General features: G+C 39.5%; 1 protein-coding gene across 8 annotated transcripts in view; it reads left to right on the top strand.

The window, feature by feature from the left end:
* Nucleotides 1-20926, top strand: part of LOC137274044 (F-BAR and double SH3 domains protein 2-like) — a 94256-nt gene that overhangs the window by 26098 nt on the left and 47232 nt on the right. For all 8 annotated transcript variants that reach the window (XR_010956166.1, XM_067807010.1, XM_067807011.1 and 5 more), the window contains exon 3: nt 6009-6054. Coding sequence is in view for 7 of the 8 variants with exons in the window: in XM_067807010.1 (XP_067663111.1) it covers nt 6009-6054 (46 nt within the window). In the remaining variant the exon portion in view is untranslated. The remainder of the gene's footprint in view (nt 1-6008; nt 6055-20926) is intronic.

Raw genomic sequence — 20926 nt, 5'->3', positions numbered from 1 at the left:
TCTGCTCTCTTGATGGATAGAGTACATATCTGTTGTCGATGTAGCCGTCTATAAGACATCCTCTAAGAATGGTGCCCCATATATATTCTGTATCTGACGGTCAATATGGCCATCTGTAGGAGATATGGATCATCACTGATGGTGATGTCTGGTCTGATGATGCCGTCACAGAAGATGAAAGGAGGATAATGAATTAGTTTTTGATAAACTAAGTCCACCTCCTTGGGTGTTGATGTCTACAGGTGTGGTTTGAATCAATCTCATGTTGACAGTTGATAAACATCCAAGGTAGGGGCCAAGTACAGCATCCTTGTATCCCTTACTGAGTGTTATATATGGAACGGCTGGGGGATAAAATTGCGTATGCCCCAGTTAATGGTACTGCTGCTGAAGTTGCATGTTGCCTCTGTTCTTGTTTGCCTGCCCTGTATCCCCCATCCCCCATGTTGCCAAGCTTGTATATACAGTATCAAGGCTATAGGTCTTATTTCAGTACTTGTAGCCCATAGAAAAAGTGAATTAGAAACTAGGTGGCACATTGTTGGCAAAGAATGTTTGGAACACCATGCTAGAGCATAACTCAGACAGTAACTGACTCAGTAGTCTGATTTCCACAGCTTCAGCATTTCTGAAAATGAAAAGTCTCTGGGTTCTTTGTGATTATATTTTATTTTTTTCACTATTAGCTGTTTTTTTTTCTGTAAAATGTGTTCATTTCAGAAACTAGTTGTTAGTCTGCTGTTCAGCAATGCTACTTCACCATAAGGCCATGTGTATGTTTTTAGGTTTCACATTGGTTCTTTTGTTAGTTCAAAAGATATGTTCAAAATATCAACATGTTTTCTTTCCTTATGTGTCTTATAGCAATTTGGTTTTCAAAACATTTACAAACTCCACATAAAAACAAGTACATAATGTCCATTGTGGGAACAGGCACACACAATCCAAAATCTTTTCCTCAAAACCCTTACTCCCATAGTTCGTATCTCGGTGTTTTCAGTATACTTATTGTAGGTCATTTTGAAAAAAAGAAACCACTGAAAATAAAATCCATTCATTTTGTTTTTGTACATAATTGTATATCCCAGCAGGTGTATAACTCTGGCGTTTCACCTGCTGATTATTGTCACAGTATCAACAGCTCTTGGAGGATGCCATCAAGCGGAAGATGGTCATAGTGCACATCTTGCCATTATTCCAAGCTCCTAGCATGAGCTAATGGAAACAGCTTTTGACAGTTATTACTACCAGGCTGCTAATCATACACTTAGTCCAAATGTCGGGCATAGCAAGGTGCAGAGGTTGCCATTTTTACTTACAGACATTCTGTGAGGTTGGGATGCTGTTTTTGAGTGACGTGTATGCAAACACTAAATAGCAACTGTCAGTAAATATCACATGGTATCCATGCTTGTCAGTCATGGAGAGGCAGTCTTATAGCACACAGTGTGATGCTGTGTGTTATTGTTAGCTGTAGTGTTTAATGGATGTTCTGAGATAACACTTTTTTTCATGGAGTGGTGTTCCAGTATTCCAAATAATTATTAATTGTTAAACACATATTGTTGATGAAAAAATCAGAGTTTGTTGTTTTAGTATAACACACTTGAATGAAGTGTAGTAACTCTTAAAATTGACCAATATTCATGAACAAACATGCTCTCAACGATGTAAGACTATGCTTTGCATTACAATTTCTAGTGTCTTTCTTGTATGCATGCATTTCATTTCATAATGGCATTGGATATAAGAACATTAATTAGAGAAAGACTTTGGAAAACCCTTTAAAATTGGTGATTACATTATATATTTACATATTTTGATTATAATTAGTAATCGTTCACCACGTGTCCTCCAATAATCGATTTCCGGTTTCTATCACTACTATCTTGTAGTCTGTGCACCTTGCTGTGAAGCAATTTTAGTGGTAGTGAGGATAGCAGTCTGTTTCACAGTCCCTGAACCACGTTAGTTTGCTTGTTGCCTGCAATGCTAAGCTCTAAGTAAAGCGAGTCTAGATTTTATCAGGTTCCAGTCTGAATTTCCCATATGTCTCTGGTTCCTTTTCAGTTTAAATGTGTTTATTTGTTTATATCAAAATTGTTTGTATTCAGAGATGAAGGGTTAGTATATAATCATGTTAGAGGTCTTTTGGAACAAAATAAATTGGTAGTTTGTAAAAATTATATTTGTCGTTTGACTTTGTCTTCTTTTGATTTAAGTGGGTTTATTTGTTTGCATCAAAACTCTACATATTCAGAGACTAAGGGTAGTCTGTAACAATGTTAGCGCTCTTTTGGAACAAAATGAATTGTTAATTTAAAAAAAATGATTTTTCATTTTACTCTGACTCCTTTTGAATTTAAATGGGTTTATTTGTTTCTATGAAAATTATCTATAAATTCAGCTACTAAACGTTAGTCTATAATGATGTTAGAGGTCTTTTGAAACAAAATAAATTGGTCATTTATAGGATTAATTCACTGTCTTTTCAACCCCGAAAACAAAATATGTTTGTAAATTTCATTCATTTTCTTCACGTGTTCAACCCTACCAGCTCGTCTAGACTGTGTTATCATGTGATGCCTGTGATGCCATGGTACTTGTATGCTTGAACCTGTATGTTCCCTTGGTACACTGTTATCTGTTTATTTCTCCCACAAGTATGTTTTTTGACTCTCACACATTCTTGAGTTTCTAATTTGATCTCCCTGGCAGGTAGTGAGGACCTTTCCACTTGCTAGTGTTCCACTTCCTCACTGTTCTTGTGGAGAATCATGTAGGCCTTGGATTGAAACCTGACAAGTTGTCAGCCACTGGATCTGCTTTATCTTTGGAAACATGTTTGTTTTATTTACGGTGTTCTGATGTCGTTGATGAATATGGATTTGTGTGATTGCATCCAGCCCTTAAACTCACAAAGATGGAATCAAATCAAATAGTAGACACGGTCAGACTATGAAAGGAAAGTTCAGCTTTGTTTACCCTTCAAAAAAATAAATTTCTTCCCAGTTGCGTGTTTGTTTTGACACTAAATATATATTTTTTTTGTAAGCTTCCTTTTCTTGAACAGTCCTCAATGAAGCCAGGACTTCTATTGATTTCATTGTCCTGTTGCTTCTTTCAGTTTGTGGGTGAAACAAACGCTAACTTCAACAAAACAATCCTGAACAATCAACTCTCATAGTCTTTGCATTTACCCAACTATATAGGTCAAAATAACCCAATGTGGTCATTGTGCAAGCCCTTGCAGTAAAAATGTGGTCAGGTAATTTTCCTCCAAGGATAAATTGAACAAGGATAACTTGCAAGCAGTTAAAACTCAGTTGAACAACTGACGCCCCAACAGCACTGACATAAGCCAGTCAGGATGTCAGGTAGCAGGGCAGGATCTACTTATTGTATGGAGTATGTTCACGTAAACATATGAAAATTGCTTAGTTATCCAGTGTCATGGAATCACATACAGTTTATTAAATATCATAACACTACGGCCATGGTGACTTTATGTTTGGAAAAAATGGATGTAAAAATAATTGGAGTGTCAATCAAAGTCGTTAATGTACAAACAGGCAAACAAGGAATCTGTTATTGTGATGAGATAGAACATAACCACATTGGTACGAGGAAGTGATTGGATGACCTCATCCCTGATAAAAAGGGCCCCTTTAACATGGGAATATCTGGAAACATTATGATAGAAGTGATGTTACTGTGGGTTCATGATGGACGTCATGTTGTTGAGTGTTACCTAAGAACTCTTTGATGTGATCACTTGTTACTGAGCTGGTTGAATGCAGGGTGTCCCAGCTCTGTAGAGGATCAACTTTTGCTATGTATGGCTCTGTTTGAACATGGAAATGTGTTGAATATTTACAAACCATTTCTGTTTAAAACAGAAATGTGTGGAGCATGTACCAACCATTCCAAATCAGCTCAGTATTTAGAAACTCTGCTGTCAGTAGGTCTTATGAAGTGGATCCTGTTAACTCCTATTGACATATAATCGGTCAGGAAATAGTAGAGGAAATATTGCACACATGTTCAGCTGTTAGTCTGGGTGACTGGCTCGTGTTCTAAAGTGTGGCAGCCATTACTAGTCAGAGAATAAAAACAGGAACCACTTACTGTAGAATTGCTTGGAATGGCTGGTGTATTAAGTTACAAACTCTACAGGCGATGTAAGCAAAGACCTTGACCTAGACTAACAACTAGTCTCTGAAAAATCATACTTTACAGAAAAAAGTTTTATAATAAAAAGGTGTTATGAAAAGGAGCCCTGACACTTTCTTCATTCATCAAGCTGTGGAAATCTAGACTTGCCACATTTTCTGGACTCTTGTTGGATTTCTTGGATATATTTGTTTCAGGGTCTGTATGACCATGTGTCCTCCCTTGTGCAGGCAGTTGTCACTGGCATGTTGATTCCCTTACATCAATCACACGTTTATCTAGTCCAAGCTTAATTCTACACAGCCCACGACCATATAACTCATGCTGCTGTCGAGTTACACCCAATCAACAATGTTCATTCTTCGATTAGACAGATCTGGCTTTTTATCATTATGATCCATGCTGAAAATATTTTTAGGAGGAGAGGCTGTCAAATGAAAATGCGCCACAGCAGATCGTCATTTTCTGTGATGTGATATTAAACTATTATGAGAAAATAAACTAGCGTTTTACCAGAAGGCACTAAATTTTCATGAATTTCATTGCAGATTCCCCAATTAGCCAATTTTATTAAGGAAATTCACGTTTTTGCAGTAAAAACCAATTTTGTGAAAAAATATCTTGACAAATTCAATTTTCAGCAAAGACTTTGGAGAATTACAGCAGGCAGTGTTGGGAGTTGTGTTACTGGTCTGACATTTCAAGGAAAGCCTGTGAATCTGCGCTGTTCCCTGGTTCCATTAGCAGGGAGCGCAGTGCAGGAGTGGGGAACTATTGGATTATATAATCCTTCTCCAGTCGGCCATCTCATCACTAGAACAAACACTAAGTCAGCAGTGATATTGCCAGGCAGCCTTTAAAATTGATTCAGGTTTGGGGAGGAGACAAAGTTGGAAATACCTTGAAAGTGAGGGGCTACTGCTGATCGAAAGGCAATGCCTCCAAAATGAGGTGATAATAGAGGTAATGGCAATACTTCCAAAGTGAGGGGATAACAGAGGGAAAGGCAAGACCTCTAAATTGAGGGGACAACAGGGAAAGGCAGTGTCTCAAAAAATAAGGAGATAATGGAGGAAAAAGCTATTCGTCTGAAATGAGGGGATAACAGAAGGAAAGGCAATACCTCCAAAATGTGGGGATAACAGAGGGAAAGGCAATACCTCCAAAATGAGGAGATAACAGGGGGAAAGGCAGTACCTCCAAATTGAGGGGATAACAGAGGGGAAGGCAATACCTCCAAAATGAGGAGATAACAACAGAGAAAAGCAATACCTCAAAAACAAGGGGATAACAGCAGGAAAGGTAAAATGAGGGGATAACTCGGACAGAAAAGCAATGATTCCTAAATTGGATAGGATCCAGTTTTAACGTGTGGAATTTGTCACACAGGATGAAAAGTGAAATATGAGATGGAAAGTGACTGAAGGTGACAACGCTGAGATACTTCAGGAAATTATAAATGGAAATAGAAATTACACAGCATAGGTCCTAGTCAGTGTGAGAAACACTGTATTTTGACATTTCTACAACATAAAACTGAATGTGTGTGTTGACAAATGTTGACATGAGTGGTCAGATGTGTGGTATGATACTGGATTCATCGTGGATTTACAACCATGCTGTATAGACTCTCACTTCTTTATACCACCAGTGAGTGTTGGCGCGATGTGGTATTCAGATAAATACGGCATTAGTGGAAACGGTGACATTATCCAATAATTACCAACATTAACTGACTCAACTAATCTGTTACTTCATTCACAACTTCTTGCAGCCATTATATCAACTGCTTGCTTGTTCCAACGTAAATTAATTCTGTGTTTTTCTTTTTTCAGGACATTCAGTCTACAGCGGTCCAAATTAGAGAAAGAATATGCTCAGGTGAGTTCTGACAGTTAGATTGTACAACTGGAATAGACAGTATATGCCACTTCACCAACATGTAAACATGAGATTCTTGAGAGGCATTTTAAAGTTAGTGAATATAATAAGACGAGCATATGGCTTTATATTTTGGACTACTTCTTGCCCCTTCCTCAGGTGATGACTCGTATATACTCCATATACCCATCTTATTATAACATGTAAACATGACCCACTTCAGCAACATGTAAACATGGCCCACTTCACAAACACTTTAACATGACCCACTTCACCCAAAATGTAAAGATCACCCACATCAGCAACTTGTGAACTTGTGTCTACTGGTTACAACGCAGTGATAACACCCCCTAAGCCCTGTGTTAATGTAAGACATCAAAACATTGTAGGTAGTATGACCATTGTAGATGTGTGTTAATGTCTAGAGCTTATAACACAGTTATAACAGCCCCTAAACTGTGTGTTAATGTAAGACATGAAAACGTTGTATATAATATGACCATTGTAGATATGTGTTAATGTCTAGAGGTTACAACACAGTGATAACACCCCCTAAACCCCGTGTTGGCGTAAGACATCAGAACATTGTATATAATTATTATATGACTGTTGAAGATGTGTGTTAATGGCTAGGGGTTACAGCACAGTGATAACAAGCCCTATACCCTGTGTAAAATGTAAGACAGCAAAACATTGTATATAGTATGACCATTGTAGATGTGTGTTCATATCTGGAGGTTACATATGATGTGTGTTCATATCCTGCAGCTACTGCAGTCAGTGCTTGGAGATATCTCAGCATTTGTTAAATTAAGAAACGAGAATCCCATCCCAGGTTAGCAGCAGGTCTTTGTTCCACAGCTACCAGGTCATATGTGAGGATTATCATTGTCAACAGGCTCCAGCCTCTTCCATTCTGGTCAATAACAATTGAAAACACCCATCAACAGAGTAGAAAAGAATTCAGTTAGTTTCATTATATAACATTGTTCAAATAACATGTTTGTGGGCAGTTTTTTCCTGGTATTGATTGGTGCACGTATCCATTAATCAAGTTGCCGCTGATGGTGTGCTCTTTATGTGCCCTGGATTCAAGTATTATACCATGGGTGATTGTGGTCTCGCGGTCAGTACGTGTTTTGGCCACAAACAAGATGTGGCCTTTCCTCCAAATGGTCATGTCTCATCTTCACATGAATATTTGTCGGTTGGAACTACCAAATACACTGGAGCAAATGTGTGAAATACAAGTCTTGAATTGGTCCTTCATTATGCAGTTTTCCCTAGATGGAAGTTATGTGTTGTAAAAACCATTTTGTGAGATTTAATTGTGGCTATCAGAGTCCATTGGGTAAATTGCTTTCAATTCTTTTAGCTCCCTTTACAGCTGAGCAGAATGAAAGTGAAGTCAGTTTATGTTGTGGCTTGCCTCTCTGTCATCGTCCATGAACATCTTTCCTTCAGAAGCCACTAGATCAATGAGGCAAAATCGCAGTGATATTAATTAGTGATAACAATCAAATTCATTAAAATAGTTTGAATTTGATTTTCAATATGGCCGCAATAGCAGCCATACTGTAGAAACAATTTTAGCATGTTTGTTAAAAATTGTATAATGAAGAGCTGGACTTTAGGTGTCAGCAATGGGTTCAGCATTTGTTACGGTTTTGAAGATAATTTCAATTTTAACTCTGATATAGATTTTTCCACTTTCAGATTTCCTGTCAGTTGCAAAACTAAAAGCTGTCTTGTCGATATAGTATTTTGTTCAATTAGAGTTTAGGTTTCAGTGTTTATGCAGTAAATATTAAATATCAGTTTATGCTTTGCTACAATCCCCATTAGAGCTACAATGGAATTGTTTTTTAAATGCAGTATCAAATATTTAAAGTATAATATTTCAATTTTTTTCCAGTATTATTGATGATCCTGTCACCTTTGTCTGGCAGCCACATATTTGATCAAGTGTTATCTGCCATTTGAAAGCTGGAAAACTGATGACTGGACAAAAACAGATATTAAATCTCTGGCTTCTCGCTCAGTTATTAGAGGACTACAGGCAAACAAGGATAAGTTGAACATGGACCTGAGAATTGACCTGTTATAGCATGTATGAGTTCTGCCCACTAGAGTTTGCCATTGTGAACAAAGGGTTGTCAATGGGTGAAGCCCGTGGCCTGTCTCAGCAAACTTTGTTGTTTGACAGGTGCATGCCACTTCTCAGGTTTGATAAAGTATTGTCTGACCATTCTTACCAAACTTTAACATGTTTGATTCTCTCGAAATGTATATTTATATCCGAATATTACCGAATTGCTACATAGACCATGTGAAATTTGTATGAGTCGACCATATAGGGTGTGTGTGGCTAGGTGTGGTATCAGTTTCATTGTCATGCACTGCACAAGCACTAGCCTACATCTGCTCTCCTTTTCACAAATCAAATGGGTTTGGTCATTGATATGCACCTCCTACTTCTCGTAAATGTGTCCTCTGTGCTGGACCAACTTATCCTTGTTTACCAGTAGTGAATAGTCAAATGAGCGAATCACTTCCATCATGGATTCTTGCCCAAGGCTTGGGTTCCCTGATGTGAAACCATTCATTAGTGGAAATTTGTGTGTGTAAGGAGCATATGCCAATGTCAGCCAAGAATAGTTTATAAAAAGTTCCTGTGTGCTATATGGCATGATCTGTCTGCATCAGGTTCAAACTTGTGAGTTTCTTGGTTGATGCTGTTTATGTTTGCTGCAGTGGAAATGAAGATGACATTAAAGATTAACTGAGCTTAGATGACATTAAGGACTGACTGTGCTTAAATGACATTAAAGACTCTTACTAAGCATGACATTCTGGAACACATTACTAGGACGTGTGAGTCCAGCCAGACACTGTAATTTGTTCCTGGGGTGCTACAGGGGCACTTCTCTGTCTGTTTAATTAGGACACATGGTTATTGGAGGTTGCAACTAGACAGTCAGCTCTCAGTTAGCCAGGCAATGATGTTGTCCGATGAAAGGTTTTACCTAGTTGGACTGTATCTGTCGGTGCTGTGACTGCATCTGCATCATGGTTGCTCATCTGGCTGGTCATATAACCTGATGGGACTGGAGGTTTCTGGATGAGATGGCAGATCTCATGAGGACATGGAATCTCAATTGGTCTGACTTATCTAATATCTGTTGTAGGCTGATTGGTGGTGGTGGTGGCGTGCATGTGCGTGTGTGTAGGGGGTCGTCATATCTATTCAGAATGCTGGTCATGTTATCAATGTTATCAACCCAGGATTTTCATTGTCCAAATATGACACCCATTATATACTTCCCTACGAAAGTTCATATTCACTTATAGCACTCACAGTGTGTTATTCTGTATTTATTGAACTCATGACAAGAATCTGTTCATCATTATGTGTTTGTTTCATGATACATCATTTCATGTGTACAGTACCCTTAAATTGTATGACTGCTTTTGCAAACTCTAGCTTAGAACAGTTGCCTGAAGTAAATGGGCATGAATCTAAACTTTTGAGGGGAAGTATATTAATACCAAGTGAAGTAACTGGCCACGAACAGTCATTATTTAGTCTGGAAGGCAGTTTTCTAGATTTAGACTTCAGACTTCTTGTTCTTCAGTGATAGTAACCAAACCTTGGTTGACATTCTCCTGTCATGTTTCCAACTCATTTTGCATCGTTGGGGTCTTGGTGTTGGTTGTTGTGTGTCTCTGTGAATTATGATGAACTGCCTCCCTTATCTCCCAAGAGAACAAGCTGGTTTCTGTAGCTGCATTCATTGTCATGCTGTGTAAGTTATGTCAAGGAGTTCGAGGCTAGCCTTCAGTATGTGTTGCATAGTCTATTGGTCTGAATGGTTGGTTTGGATGGGGAGGAAATAATCATAATGAAGGCATGCTCAATAATTCACTCAGGGCAGTGGGCTTGTTTGCTTTTGTTGGTAAAACCTGTCAAATCTTGCAACACTGTTAGTGAGAATGTCTTTCTATTGTTGGTGAAACCCGCTCGATCCTGCATTAAGGTTCCAGAGGTGAACTTTTTGGTGAAACTGGCTGTCATCCACCCTGGTCATAGTTGATATTTTGTTTGCTTCTGACGGCCAATCCTGCCCGGTCCTGCTCTCAGGTTAGTGAGAACATCTTGTTTGCTCGTGATGGTGAAACTCTCTCAGTCCTTCACCCAGGTCAGTGAGAACATCTTGTTTGATCCTGATGGTGAAACCCTCTCAGTACTGCATCCAGGTCTATGCGAACTTTTTGTTTGTGGTGAAACCCTCTCAGTCCAGCACCCAGGTTGGTGAAAACATCTTATTTGCTCTTGATGGTGAAACCCTCTCAGTACTGCACCCAGGTTAGTGAGAATGTTTGATCCCAATGGGGAAACCATCTCAGTTCTGCACCCAGGTCAGTGAGAACTTCTTGTTTGATCCTGATGGGGAAACCATCTCAGTTCTGCACCCAGGTCAGTGAGAACATCTTGTTTGATCCTGATGGTGAAATCCTCCCATTCCTGCACCCAGGTTGGTGAGAACTTTTTAAGAATGAAGATTTTATGGATATCAACTTCTTTATGAGAGAACACAACGTTTCGGAGTTAATGCTTACTCCTTCATCAGGTGATTGAGAAAGGGATACAGAGGTGTATTTATATGTACAGGTAAAACAATAACAAAGTAACAAGTGGAATGAGTTAACGAAAGCTAGTATAAACAAGCACTGATAGGAAGCCGATAGTTAAGATAACAATGATGGAAGCCAACGGTAATGCATTACAGTTGATTGGATATGTTTACATAACATGATTGGGGATAAGGATGGAAGCCAATGGTGATACATTACGCATGATAGGATGATGTACATAACACACGATAGGGGGTGAGCATGTTTACATGAGGGTTGGTGATGTACAAACACAAGTATGTACATCACCAACCCTCATGTAAACATGCTCACCCCCTATCGTGTGTTATGTACCTGATGAAGGAGTAAGCATTAACTCCGAAACGTTGTGTTCTCTCATAAAGAAGTTGATATCCATAAAATCTTCATTCTTATGTATTTACACTTCTAAATGACATTCAAAGACTTGAGAACTTTTTGTTTGCTCCTGATGGTGAAACCCACTCAGTCCAGCACCCAGGTCAGTGAGAACATCTTGTTTGCTCCTGATGGTGAGAAACTCCTGGTCCTGCAGTGTGTAAACACCCATCAAAGCTGTGGACTGACCTACTGGTGCCCGCCTCTTGATTTCCTCATCATCCTGTATAATAGAATCCTGCCTGGTAACATCTACAGTGTTTTAATCAATAAGAGCCCTGCTGAATAGAAGCTCTCTGCTTCAACTGGAGGTAAAGCCAGAACAGAGATTTCCTATCTCAGCATGACCAACCCTTTTACAAGAGGAAAAATGAACAGTAAATAATACAAAAAAAGTTTAGAAATTGCAAATTTCATTGTCCTTGTATTCTTGTTGTGCATTAAGCAGGAAGCTACATTTGTGTTATTCTACTGCATATTTGGCATGGTGATGAAAATGACTTGTAAAACAAGCAGGTCTCGGAGAGTGCATTTTATTTCAAACTTTTCGGTGCTGTTTGAAATACTTTGCTCAAAGAAATAACATCATGCATCAATTACTCAGTAACTGAAATGATTTTGTGTCCATCTTCAGTGGAAAATGAAGATAAATGATGTTCCCTGTGATCTGTACTTTGTGTAGAATAATAGCAGCGCCAGAAACCAAATGCCAGTGCTTGCTTCACTGCTTCTAGACCTGCAGTAAATGCATTTACAGTAAATATTGATATATAATGGATTTGAATTAATAAACATCCATTTGTGTGTATGGCTTAGAAGCAATCTCCCTGTACAGATGAAGCAGGACTTAGGGTTTTATTGCTGTAGATATGCCAGACTGCCATGGAAACCTTGAATTGCCAGGATCACTTAACAGAAATAATGAAATACTGAAATGAGATTTATTCTGATGTAGAGAGTGGTGGTTATGTCGAGTTATGGATGGTAGCTAAACACAAGGACAGTTACATACAGTAGAGATTATGGGAATTACACTCCCGCTTTGATGACATGCCAGACAATAAGCCTTTCGGTGATGGGTTGGGGTCAGCCTCTAAGCGGCCTTGTCATGTAGAACTCTGTATATGCTTGAAGTCCCCAGTGTCTGCTCTCAGTGATGATATACAGTGAACATTATATGAGCTGATGGATGATTCTGGAAAACTTTACTTACACTTCAGCTTCCTGTCCATTTGATATTTGAGGGAGTGATTGAATGTTGTTCCTTAACACACTTAGTACAATTACAACTGCATCAGGGATAGAAATACCAAACAATGAGGAATCATAGAGTTTTTGTCTAGCTGGCCATCCAAAAGGTTACTGGTCCTGGAAGACTGCAGAACCCCAGAAATGTGATTGTTGTACCTTTTGAGGAAGACTTTCACTATGTTTTCTTTCATCCATTCACAAGTTGCCAGCTGGCTGGTTCTAATCTGGACCAGTTAACCAGTTCTTGACAATATTATCCTTGTCTAGGACTAGAATGCAGTAGCCTGTTCTAGTCTGGACTACCCAGTCCTTGTGGCAGTCAGCATGCAGCACATTTAGTCAGTGATGACCTATTGATGTGTTTTTGTCATGTCATGCCTTTTTGTTTCTTTGGAAGCATTTTACTTCATTAGTATATGTTTACCCACTTCAAGTTCAGTTCAATTGCGGCCTTGACTATAGGGTGAATGTGACATTTCTCAAGGTCATATGACCTACCAGGTCAAGGTCAGTATTCCTGTTGCCAGCATGACCGCTGTACCAGTAGGTCCCAGAATGACTAGTGTTATAACCGCTGATACAATGTCAGATTAGAAAATAAGTGTTTTGTTTAAATGATATTTATTCTTGTGTATACCTGAAATATGCCAAACCTTGTTTCTTGGCATAACCAAACTATGAGAGTAACTTTTTAATCCAGCATCCACCTGTCCAGTTTGGGAGACTGAAGATGGGACAGCCATCACCATTTTCTTAAGAAGCTTGGGTCAGCATTGGCAACACTATCATAGACTATGGACCATATAGTTGTCACAGACCTTGTAGCTCCAGTAGAAGGGATTGGTTCAGTGTGTCTCCAAGTACAACCAATAGTTCATAGCAACAGAGGTGTTAACGCCAACTTATCTGTAATCGGTACAAGTTGTTTTCATTCACACAGGTCCATCTGGTACTAAGAATGGTTTGTTGTGTTCAGTCAGCAGCATTTATTTGTGACCAAAGTCAATATCGACTATTGATCCCTGTATTCTATCAGTGGGTCTACGTCAAGATGGAAGTGTGCTACAGCACACACGGAACTCAGCCTTCACATCCCTCAGCTGCTTTAAATGTGGAAATCAATGAAGTTCCTTCCAATCCAGCCTGTATTGCCAGGGGCATGCTTCTCCTAGCAATGGTTGCAAGATTGGACAGATATTTAAATCTGTGAAAGTGACCTTTTATTTGAGAAAATGGAGATTGGGTTTTATCTATAAATTGTCTCTTGCCTTCGGGTTATTTTTTACCCAGAAATTCAAGTTTTAGTGATAGGAGTCAGATGTTTGGTGATTATGTGGATTACCATGGTTTTAAAATAGAGTATAACAGGCTGAGGTCTGATTCCTGGATGTTTGGATGTTTATCATTGTTGTGGGAAACTACTGATGATAGAAGAAATTTTGTTTGTTGTTTTATGCCACTCTCATCAATATTGCAACTATATGGCCACAGTCTTTAAATAATCAAGTCTGGACTGGACAGTCCAGTGATCAACATAACATCGATACAATGATGTGTCAACCAAGTCAACGAGCTTACCACCTGATCCCGTTAGTTATTGACATCATGACTTATATTGTCCTCATCTTGATATGCTGTGATGATATGCTTGAACCTTTCAGCGAGCCTGACAGCCAAATCACATCAGCCAAGCACACTCTTATGACGAGCATGGCTTACTGACGACCAATTCTAACCCACATTTTCTCGGATGATGGTAGGAGTATGTGATGATAGATAAGATAATTGATAAGCATATTTTTTTAATGAATGTACAGTGAGATTGAACGAATGGTCAGATTGTACTAATGTATAATGTGCATAGTTGATCTACGTATTGGCAGAGAACAGCACTAAAAATAATGTTAGTGAAATATGTGTACAGTGCTATATCACTGTCCTTGAAGGTTAGGAAGCCATATATAATGGTTTCATAGCGCTGGACGCAGAGTGTGTTGCTGTTGACAGACAAATCCATGGAATGAGTTGTGACTGTTGTACCAGGTAAACAGGACAGGCATTGAACCAGAGCAGTTATTGAGAATTTTGGATTAGCCAAGTGGTTGGGGTGTTGCACATTGAGAACAGGGTTTGAATCTCATTACATTTTCATCAACAGTCCTTCTGTCCTAGACTTTCACTTGCTGTGTTAACAAACTTACAGTAAAACTAAAGGAACATTTGACTCAAAGGGATCACCAAATATAGTTCCTTATAACCATAGGTTGTTATGTGCTTTTGACCTGAAATATAAGGCAAGTGGCTAGGACATATGAAGAGTTTGGTATATCTGTCAGTTCACTATAAGCATGTTGGTTATAGTTTTCTGTATTACTATTCACTATTGCCAGTGGCTTATGTTGATCCACTTTTACAGTTGGTTTTGCCCAGTGGACCAGTTGTCTCAATCTCAAGACTAGGTGTGCATAACTACTGTTGGACTACCATGCTTTAATACAGTGTCCTTTGTCCCAGAAAAGTCTGCAGCTCCCATCTTCCGAAAGATGTTGCAGTACATGTGCATCATGACTTGTAGTTTTAGTGAAAACTTCAAATGTGAAGTGAATGTGAAATTTTGAGGATGTTATTTATTCAGCTGAAGGTTTTACCCATTTGACTGTTACCTTCCTACCGTTCTTGCTTCCTTATCTGAAGGAAACAAAACTTTCCCTGTAAAGAATAGAATGTATTGTTAGTGAACAATAAGGATAGAATATTGACAGTTATGACATTTTGGTAGATCACAACCAGCACAGGACATTGTGATGCCTGACAACCAACACAGGGCTTTGTCATGTCTGACAACCATTTTAGGGCATTGTGGTGCTGGACAACCAACTCAGGGCATTGTGATGGCTGACAACTAGCACGAGCAGTGATATGCTTGACAACCATTACAGGGCATTGTGGTGCTTGACAACCAACACAGAGCATCGTGACCTTTAACAACCATTACAAGACATTGTGATGCCTTACAACCAGCAAGGAGCATTGTAATGCCTGACAACCAGCATGGGGCATTGTGATGCCTGACAACCAGCATGGGGCATTGTGATGCCTGACAACCAGCACGGGACATTGTGATGCCTGACAACCAGCATGGGGCATTGTGATGCCTGACAGCATGCAGTTTTATCCAAAGGCACAATTCATTCAAGCCTTTTTGGATACGAACTGATGTATCCTCTGATTACTGGTGTATAGTTTTGATGTCTAATACCATGTCCTATATCTAATTCATAAACTTAGCTGTCACAAATTTTATATCATCTTTGATGAAGTAATCATTCTTTTCAGCTTCTGAACCAATTCAACCCAAACTGCCACAGTATATCTGGGTTCTTTGAGTATGGTATACCTTACAATGACATTTATTCCTTGACAGTAAATAATACCTACTGTGCAATTCAACTGACACTTTCCTTTCACATGCTAAAAGAGGCTAGGCAACCAATCTGGTGCAAGCCCATTCCCACTGAAGACATGAGACTTTTCATGGATAACAACTTCAGGCTTCCAATAAAGTTCAAGGGTGACTGCTTGCCTAGATTAGCTTCATGTCCTACCAACTTCAGGATGCCTATCAGAGCCTCCATTCAGGGTCAAATTGTGATCTGATCAGCAGAAAGCAGTATTTGAAGATATCTATAAGCACTTCAGTTCTCTAGAGCATGCAGCTTCATACTGAGCAGAGGCTTGTAGCATCCAGGCACTCCTTTCTTCGGAAAGTTCCTTCATTGGACACATGTTTCTTTCAGCTGTATACATTTCGGATATAGAAAATCAATAACTAGACTTTCAGTGGCCAACAAAACCCGGAGATGAAAAGCAACCTAGGAGTTCAGCCAAGCTTAGATCCTCCACATCCATATCTTTCTAAACTTGATTTTCTGGCTTTAGCAGTATATAATGGATCATAGCCATTCAATCCTGTAGCTTTGGAGCATTGATGAAAGTTGCAAATGATCAAATCCTCTGTGGGTATTCTGGCACAGAATCATTAGGTTCCTTGTAGATCCTGACTTTGGTTCAGCCTCACATAATGACTAGGTTCCCTATATGTCCAGACCTCTGTTCAGCCTGACAGAATTACTGGGTTCCATGTGCATTTTGCCCATAGTTCAGCCTGACAGAATTACTAAAATTCCTGTATGCTCTGACTGTGGTTCAGCCTGCCAAATCACTAGCTTCCCTGAACGTCCTGACTGTGGTTCAGCCTGCAGAATCACTAGGCCCCCTGAATGTCCTGACTGTGGCTGAGCCTGACAGAATTACTAGGCTCGCTGAACATCATTACTGTGGTTCAACCTGACAGAATTACTAGGCTCCCTGTACATCATGAGTGTGGTTCAGCCTGACAGAATTAATAGGCTCCCTGTAAATGAGTGTGGTTCAGCCTGACAGAATTACTAGACTCCCTGTACATCTTGACTGTGGTTCAGCCTGACAGCTTGATAGAATCACCTTTTGGATAAGAATGAGAAATAGGGCCTGGAGGTCCATTATTCTCAGAAATGAAGTGTCATGTTTTACCTTGGTCTCAGTACTGTCTGGACCTATGAAGATCCGGGTTAGAATTGATCTTCATCAACCCATGATTGTGGTGACACATATTCAGTCTCCCTGATGCATGTCAGTGTATATCCCAATACATGAGACCTGTGAAGATCCCTGTTAGAATTGATCTTCAGTAACTCATACTTGTCGCAAGAGGCGACTAACGGAATGGGGCAGTAAGACTTGCAGACTTGGTTGACATGTGTTATTGTATCCCAGTTGGGTAGGTAGAAGCTCATGCTGGCGATCATTGGATTGGCTGGTCCAGACTTGATTATATACAGCTGGATCATATGAAGCTGCAATAATGCTGAGTGGTGTTAAACAAGATACAAACAACAAAAGTGAATGGTGAAATGAGAAGCCCTGCATGTCCACATCATTCATAATACAGAGAGCTGTTCTCGAGGTGTTTCTGGTTTTCTTTGTACTGACTTATCAAACACTGCTCTTGTTTCCTTTTGATCAATTTGATACACTTTGTACAGAATAACAAGTGTTTCTTTAGGTGGAATACTGAAATAACTAGTTGGATCCATCTTCCTCACTAAGTTATTTAGATTCATGTCATTAGGAAGAAGATGAATGATTCTTGTGAAGACTCGGTTACTAAAGTTGGTGGAAGATTGATGTTACTGCTCACTACCAGTGTGATGCTGTACCTGAATGCATCTGGTGGAGTGAAGAAACCCAAGCAGCATTGTATCACTAATAGCATCGTCAGGGATGCGAGGGAGACTTGCTTTGAGTACATTAAATATGTTTACCATAAACCCAGCTGGTGCAAATAGAAAAGGTAAAAATACTTTGTTATGTATTGAATTTTGTGTTGGAAGTTTGACATGCCAGACGAAGTGAGTCATTTTGACTTTGTTGCGGTAACTTTCCTGGAATGGGTGAATCTGACATCAGAATGATTCAGTGTCCAATTGGGGCTGAAACTTTGGTGTGCAAAGATCAATATCAGAGTAATTACAGTTTCAGAGTTGTTAAGTTTAGAAGTTTTACTGCCTTGTTGTCTGGCTGTGGTTTATTGAAGCGAGTCTACTTGAGGTTCATGGAAGCAGTGCCCAATTACTTCCTTGAGAAGGCATATCAGGAAGAACTACAAACTTGCAGGAAGTCATCAAAATGCTAACTTTAAAAGTGCTTTTCAGAGAGCTGTTCATCTAGTTTTGAGTTAATATGTCTGTAATGGAATAGTCAGCTGGGATTACATGAAACATTTTGTAATATTTAGAATTTGAGAATCTTTTTTATTTTGACATATGATTTACTATTGTTTTAATGCAGTGCTAATGTGCGGAAAATGCCATTTGTTTTCTCTTGAGTGACAAAGGATTTTTTCATAGTAGCTTTCTGTACACATTTAGATTCTGTTAAAATGAATGATTCTTTAGCTTTTAATTTTTTATCTTCTATATCTTGACATGTTATTTGGGATAAACTGGACAATTAGTGGTGTGCAGGATGCTATCTTGAGATGCAGGGATGGGGATCCACTGATACTGCCCAGGAAGAGATGGGAGGAAAGGAGAAACTTGACAGTGATGTAGTACACATCACACACAGCAGTCAGCTTGTCACTGATTGGACATTTCTTCTGACCAATGAAAGCAGAAGATGACAGCTTGTTGAGCAGTAAAGGCGCAAATGACAGCATATTGTCCAGTCAAAGCCTGTGTTGCCATCTTTTCTGTTAAGTGGAACGAGGCTGGGAGTTAAGTGCAATAACATCCAGGTTGTAGGGGAATATTGACTCTGTATCAACTCTTGTGTATTGACCCGTGAAGGTCCCAGGGTAGAATAAGCCTTCAGCAACCCATGCTTGTCGTAAGAGGCGACAAACGGGATCCGGTGGTCAGGCTCGCTGACTTGGTTGACACATGTCATCGGTTCCCAGTTGCGCAGACCGATGCTCATGTTGTTGATCACTGGATTGTCTGGTCCAGACTCGATTATTTACAGACCTCCGCCATATGGCTGGAATATTACAGAGTGCAGCGTAAAACTAAACTCACTCACTCACTCACTCTTGTGTATTGACTCTGATTTGTTAAACAGTATGATGAGTTAAGGAACCAGGCCTGTTTACAGTTGTCTGATCCTTTTCATTGTTAACATCAGACTTTGTTCTTGATGTAGTCTGTTGAACAGTAGTTCCTGGGACAACTGAACATGCTGTTGTAACTTATTCTAGAGTACCTAGACTTGCTTCAAGGCTGGACTGAATGAGCCTATGAATTATTTCCCTTTCTGTCCAGTATTTCTGCAGTGATGATGCTTAAATGAGGCAAGTCTAGATTTCCACAGGGTCTAAATCTTCCATCTCAATTTTCAAGGAATTATTTGCATATTCTGCAACTAAGTATTAGTCTAACATGCAAGGCACATGGAACATCTCTCCTGCTCTGGAAAAGGGTTAAGCTTTCTAATCTCACAGGCATCCATTGTTGCACACAGTCATCAGTGTGGAGGTGGGGTAGCCTAATTGTTAAAGCATTCAGTTGTCAAGCTGAAGATCCAGGTTCAATTCCCCACATGGGTACGATTTGTGAAGCCCAAATCTGGTGTCCCCCGTTGTCATTGGTGCAATATTGCTAAAACTGGTGTAAAACCAAACTTACTCACTCAGTCATCAGTCTAGTTATCTGGCACGGAGAAGTTAGTTTGGTGGTTCAATGGTTAAAGTATGCACTCATGATGAAGATTCTGGTTTGATTCCACACATGGGTACCATGTTTGAAGCTGATTTCTTCTGTCCCCTACTGAGATATTGCTGGAATATTGCTAAAACAGCTTAAAAACTATTTCCACTGTCATCATCTTGACTCAGATGTGGTAAGCGTCATAATCCACCATTTTTCGGTTTGGAAGTTCCTGTATATGGTTGGTGTACTTACGAAGGTTGGCTCGATCACAGTTATGTTCTGTTACAACGTCAGCCTCTCCACAGCCTCCTTCTGGTGTACAGGAACTGGTGAAATGTACATCAGTTATTGAAACTAACCAGAAGCCATCTGTTATCAACCTGTGATAGCCCACACTTCTGTTTATGATGTAAGCCATGCTGGACTTGTGGCCATGGATGCCAAGACTGCTTTGTGAGAAGGGAGGAATGTGATTATATACAATCTCTGTGAATGATATATTGTTCATGTTCATAGGCGGAGCCACCTGTGGGATAAACATAGACCCTTTATGAAATTACCATGGATCATCGATAATTGGATGGTAATATCAATACTTTTCCACAACCAGCCAGGTAACCCATAGATCAGCAGCTTGTCTCATGGGGGCGGACTCATCAATAAACACATGATTCCTAAAGTGGCTTGCATAAAAATTTTAAGTCTTTACCAGCAATAAGCATAGATCATTTATCTTTGCTGTTGATAGTGCAGTGAGTCTAGCTCAAAATGGCAATGTTTCTTTTTTTTGTTTGTAATTGATTTTTTTTACTTTGTTCTGCATTTAGTGAGTGGGCTATCGAGGTATTGTCAGAGGCAGACTCTGACCTCCATTCTGTCCCCTGAGACCTGAAGGTTTGGGTTAGGGCCTGTGCACTGATTCGTGGATAATTACATTGAATACTATTAGTACTCCGTGTCCAGTAGCAACACAAGTACTACACTTGTCAATATTATCAGGAAATTGTTGGTAATCATAAATATGTTTGATTCTCACTGTGTGTGTCTGTGGGTTGTTTAGTGGCGTAATACTAAACTCACTCACTCACTCATAGCCCATAGCCTCAGGAAAATAGAAAGAAGTATTTGGAGTGACGTAACATGTCCTGTACTTCTAGACCTGCATCTGGTGTGACAGAACATCTGCATCTGTATATCTAGACCTGATTTCTTTTGTGATGGACCATGTCCTGTACGTCTAGACCTTATTCTGGTGTAATGGAATATGTCCTGTACATCAAAACCAGATTCTGGTGGGACAGAACATGTCCAGTACATCTAGA

Source organism: Haliotis asinina, chromosome 2, assembly GCF_037392515.1.
Source record: "Haliotis asinina isolate JCU_RB_2024 chromosome 2, JCU_Hal_asi_v2, whole genome shotgun sequence".
Taxonomy (NCBI): Eukaryota; Metazoa; Mollusca; class Gastropoda; order Lepetellida; family Haliotidae; genus Haliotis; species Haliotis asinina.
The sequence above is the reverse complement of the archived record's forward strand: the minus strand, read 5'-3'. Positions and strand labels throughout refer to the sequence as shown.